At 39.3% G+C, this 5,000-nt stretch overlaps 1 protein-coding gene across 2 annotated transcripts in view; it reads right to left on the bottom strand.

The window, feature by feature from the left end:
- LOC122257216 (copine-8) overlaps positions 1 to 5,000 on the bottom strand; it is a 12,328-nt gene that overhangs the window by 147 nt on the left and 7,181 nt on the right. For both annotated transcript variants that reach the window (XM_043022380.2, XM_043022379.2), the window contains exons 3-7: positions 4,333 to 5,000; positions 3,528 to 3,663; positions 1,981 to 2,214; positions 1,281 to 1,459; positions 1 to 996 (exon numbers count right to left, since the gene is read on the bottom strand). The exon at positions 1 to 996 is cut by the window's left edge and continues 147 nt beyond it; the exon at positions 4,333 to 5,000 is cut by the window's right edge and continues 53 nt beyond it. In XM_043022380.2, coding sequence (XP_042878314.2) covers positions 673 to 996; positions 1,281 to 1,459; positions 1,981 to 2,214; positions 3,528 to 3,663; positions 4,333 to 5,000 — 1,541 coding nt within the window. In that variant the 3' untranslated portion in view covers positions 1 to 672. The remainder of the gene's footprint in view (positions 997 to 1,280; positions 1,460 to 1,980; positions 2,215 to 3,527; positions 3,664 to 4,332) is intronic.

Below are 5,000 nucleotides of genomic sequence, written 5' to 3'. Positions count from 1 at the left end.
TGACCCAACCCCCATCCCTATCACAGGGACAGTAACATCTGGCAACAGTGAATGGGCATGAATGTAAGCCATCAGAGTGGATGGTCCACATGCCACCACTGAGCTAGCCAGATGCGAGAGACAGAGAGAGAGGGAGAGAGAGAGAGAGAGAGATCCATTATTTCTCTCCTTTTCTCCTCTTCCACGGCCTCTCTCCATATCCTTATTTAAAAAACACAAAGGAAGCCCTAGCTGTAGGTCCACTCTTCCAAGCGAGGTGTTTGATAAATTACTGATTGGTCTAAAGAAAGTTTCAGTTAATCAATGGCCATTTACATTGCAAGATAAAAACCTACCTTTAAAATTTAAAAAAGGACTGATGTATTTGTAAGAAAATACCTACATCATTATGTCACAATAAGTATGTGTACTGCAAGTACAATTACATGTACATAAAATTGAGGCATAAAGATTAATGTCATAGGACATTAATAGACACTCAGATAATCACATTAACATATGTCTAATGTTTATATCCTTATTAAAATCACAAATAAATCTAAACATACAATGTGTTACTCCGTTCTTGTGTACAAAACATTATGCATTTTAGAGATATAAAATAACCATTTCTGTCTGATTCAGGAGCATAAACCTTCTATGGCATCCCTACTTTTCACTTGCAAATGACATTTATATCACGTCTGCATGTGGCACGGAAACATTCACTGTGGGAGGCTGTGGCTTAATGTGGTTTGCCTTCATATATGAGAGGACCTGGGTCGGAACTTCTGCCAGCACCTCCCTAGCCAGCAACAACCTAGAAATGTGTGGATCCATGTTCCCTTTGAGGAAGTCCCTAAAGGGCACAAACTGAACAATGTCACGGGCAGCATACCGACCATTGCTGGACAAACGGACAACATCTCCATCCAGCTCCTCCATGGCATCAAAATCAGCACCACCCACACCCACAATGATGATGGAGAGGGGAAGTGTGGAAGCATTCACAATTGCCTGAGAATTAAAATAGAACACATAAATATATACATACTTACAAACATATATATATCATACACATATACATACATACACACAAACATACTCACATCACAATCACACATCACACACGCATGCACATATATTGTTACATTATATAAAACCTAAGTCAGAGTAACACTATTTGGCAAAATTATATCTAGACCTCTCTATACATTTAGACCACTCAGTGGTGAAAGTATACAAACATTCAAAATTGTAATTTTTCAAAGAATTAATCCCGTCTGCTCCTCTCCACTCACCTCCTTTGTCTGGGGCATGTCAGTGATGATGCCATCAGTCAATATCAAGAGAACAAAATATTTATCTCCTCCCTTGTTGGCTGATGCAAACCTTGCAACATGGTTGATGATAGGGGCAAAATTTGTGGGTCCATACAGCTGAACACGATTCAGGCAAGCATAGTAGGCCTCGATAACTCCTATGAAGATAGAAGTAAATGAGTGAGTGAGTAACTGAGAGAAAGAAAGAAACAGAGAGAGAGAGAGAGAGAGAGAGAGAGAGAGAGAGAGAGAGAGAGAGAGAGAGAGAGAGAGAGAGAGAGAGAGAGAGAGAGAGAGAGAGAGAGAGAGAGAGAGAGAGAGAGAGAGAGAGAGAGAGAGAGAGAGAGAGAGAGAGAGAGAGAGAGAGAGAGAGAGAGAGAGAGAGAGAGAGAGAGAAAGAGAAAGACAGAGAGAATCAATTCTCAAAGGATGAAAGAGGCAAGCAGTGCAGAGAAATTATCATTTCAGTCAAAATAAACAGTATATTGCAATCATTGTTGGAACTCCTCTCTGTCTGCCAGTGTGGAACTTAAGATAACCTAAAACAAAACTGAAAGAAAATAATGCAACAAGAGAAAATCTGATACACAATTACAAACTGCAAATATGTATAAATAGTTCCACACAAAATTACACTGAGAGGTTTACCCATTTAACAAAAATCTTGCATCTTGCCTACCTTGAACTTTGAAGCAGAAAGGATTTGATGCGTCCCCATTCACGAAGAACTCATGTGACACCTGGTCAAACGTTGGGGGCATCCGTGCCCCAAAGCCCAAGACAGGGAAGAATTTATCGGTGTCATAGTCCTCGATGATTTCACCAACTGACTGTATGGCCCTGACATATTGATTGGGGGCTGAGGAATTGATGAAGTGAAGGGACTGTGGTGACTGTGGGTTGCCATTCGACGCTGTTGGAGGAAGTGGAGAAACTCAATACCAGAGCTTTGGTATGTTACAGGAAGAAGGGGGTGGGGAGGAAAGAGCAAGGGGGAGAGGTTACAAGAGTAGAGGGACAGAGTGAGACATGAGGGAGAGAGAGAGGGAGATGGTGAGGGAGACAGAGAGACAGAGAGAGACAGAGTGAGAGAGAGAAATAGAGAGAAAGAGAAACAGATAATTAATTCTCAAAGGATGAAAGGGGCAATCACTGCAGAAATCTAGCCAGTACAGACGTTCCCTCCATCTCACAACTTTCATAAAATTCCAAATGGTGTTGAAACACTGCCTTCTGCCATAGTGGCATGCCTAGTTGATTTTAGGGACTGTGAACAACAAAGAAGTAACATCACATAAAACTAAGCTGGGGTTGGGAAGAGGGTGGGTATTCTTGGTTCCCTTGATTGACAGAAGTTATGTCTTTATCCCATTCATGCAGGGGCTTATATTTGCGTAATCCCGCTCCCACTGGCTAAACAGCAATGAAGTAGAAGAATGAAGTATTCATCTCCATCCTTATTGGCTCTTGTAAACCTTGCAACATGGTTGCTGATAAGGGCAAAATGTGTGGGTCTATACAGCTGAGCATGTTTCATGCACCCACAGTACGCGCAGTGACTAAGCGCAAGATTTCTCTTGCACGCTGCTGCAGTGTACCTCTAAGTGATAATCTGAGGTTTTTGTATTTGTTAATATTATTTTCACGAATGAATAAAAAAGGAACTCCTATGATTATATGCACATGTAACAATGTAAATCATATGTTTTGATAGAGATCATGATGTTCTAGGACTGCACCCAGAGGGAGTGAAATATGTTGAAATGATAGGAGTGCAACTGGCGTGAATGAGTCAACTAATATTTCATTATCTTTTCTTATTGTTACTAGTAACATTCAATTACTCAAGTTTCTATTAAATAAATCCTAAAATAGATGGGTTCTGAATTCTAAAAATCACTGTAGTTTCACCTCTCTAAATAATCTCAGAATAATAGTTCATACTTTGTGAAAAAATCTTTTTTTATAACACACACTCTCTAGTCTTCAAACTGACGATAAAATCATTAATTAATCATTTACAACATTGGAGATACGGCTACTTCAAGTTTCAAAACTTATATCAACTCCATTTTCTGGTGACTTTTCCATTATTCCATTATTTCAATACTGAAAACCTCATAAAAGCATGTCTTTCCTCTGTTTCAATAATAATCACCTTCACATATTTCTATCTAAGAAAAAACAAGAGACAATATCCTCTTTCAAAACCTTTTGTGACCATACCTGTAAAGTCAATGCCAATGAAAGCATTCATCTCCATACCGCCCTTGAGGTAGTCAATAAATGAATACACTTGTCGAATGAATGACCGGTTGACATGCACTGTTCCAGCCCCTTTGTAACTGCTCCCCTTCTGTCTCTGTGAATTGTGGAAAAATAACCTGTGTTTTTTACTTTTTTTTTAAATAAAACTTTCTATCTAATATCCTTTCCTTAGCATATATTCAGGAAATTATTTTGATTGAAATATCTTCAAAGATATCACTATGATGATATAATCAAACCTAAATTAACATCATCTACAAGCAAGGCAGTTATTTCCTTAGGCATTCCCCTAATGTAATAAAAAGTAACATTACAAACACAAAACTATACAAGAATAACAAGTAAGTAATCTCACTCACTCTAAACTTATAAATCATCAATATTCATAATGGCAAAAAATAGATAAAAACAAAGCTAATTCTATCTTGAAAAAAAATAAATATTTGACAAATTACTGTAATATATGACCTAAGCTAAAACTGCTAAGAGTACTCCCTGAAATTATTTAGTTATTTTTTTTTCCCCACAGCACAAAAAATTCCTTAAACAAAAATAATCTCAAGGACTATACGTATAAACAAGGGATGCAAATTTCAATGACATATGTAACCAAACAAAATGGCTATTGCATAATCATAGAAATATCCTATGTAAATCTGCACATAAATTTTGTTTGGAGATCACTGCCTTGATGTAAAAATGTTAGTCACCCACATCTTAAAGAAATAATTTGTCATATCAATATCAGCCAGGAATGTCTTACCCTTCTGTCTTCATTTTGCAGGGTGTAGACATTAGTTTCCACTGGTCCCTCCCTGAGCTTGCGAACTGAAGTGTAGAATACCCCAATAACTTTGTGGCTGCCTGACGACTTGAAATTCTTGCAGATGACTTGGATGTTACGGTCATAGTCTCCACTGCAAAGGGTGCTCAGTGGGAGAGTGAATTCCTTCCAGGTCGGATTTTTAGTGCTCCTGACTGTCTCTGAGCGGTGAACCAAGGTGTATGAACCATCCTCGTTAGCTTTGTAGAACTCCAGGAAAGGGTCGAGGGCACAAAACCAGCTGCGGTTCTCCAGATTTTTACCCATCAACTGCAGGTTTATCTCTTCCTTAGAGGAGCTCACCTCCTCTGTCACGATGATGATGGTGCCATTGTCACTGCTACTGTACTCTTCATTTCTGAGGGGTTTTTCCACCTTCTGTGAGGATACCAAGAAGCCCAAGGTACATTCAAACTCCCCTAGGAAGTCATGGTCCTCAAGGCTGGAAGAACCAGAGTCAATGTCAAAGAGGCGGAACTTGAGGTTCTGCTGCTCTTCGAAGTGGTATGTGAGAAGGATCTTGGTTGCAAAGTCTGGGTTGAGCGTGTTGTCTATGCATTCTGTCCGTTTCAGCTCGGACCATCCCTTTGACCCAAATGGCTGGTGGT

This window comes from Penaeus japonicus, unplaced genomic scaffold, assembly GCF_977035675.1.
Source record: "Penaeus japonicus unplaced genomic scaffold, GWHDUDI00000001_assembly GWHDUDI00000031, whole genome shotgun sequence".
Taxonomy (NCBI): Eukaryota; Metazoa; Arthropoda; class Malacostraca; order Decapoda; family Penaeidae; genus Penaeus; species Penaeus japonicus.
The sequence above is the reverse complement of the archived record's forward strand: the minus strand, read 5'-3'. Positions and strand labels throughout refer to the sequence as shown.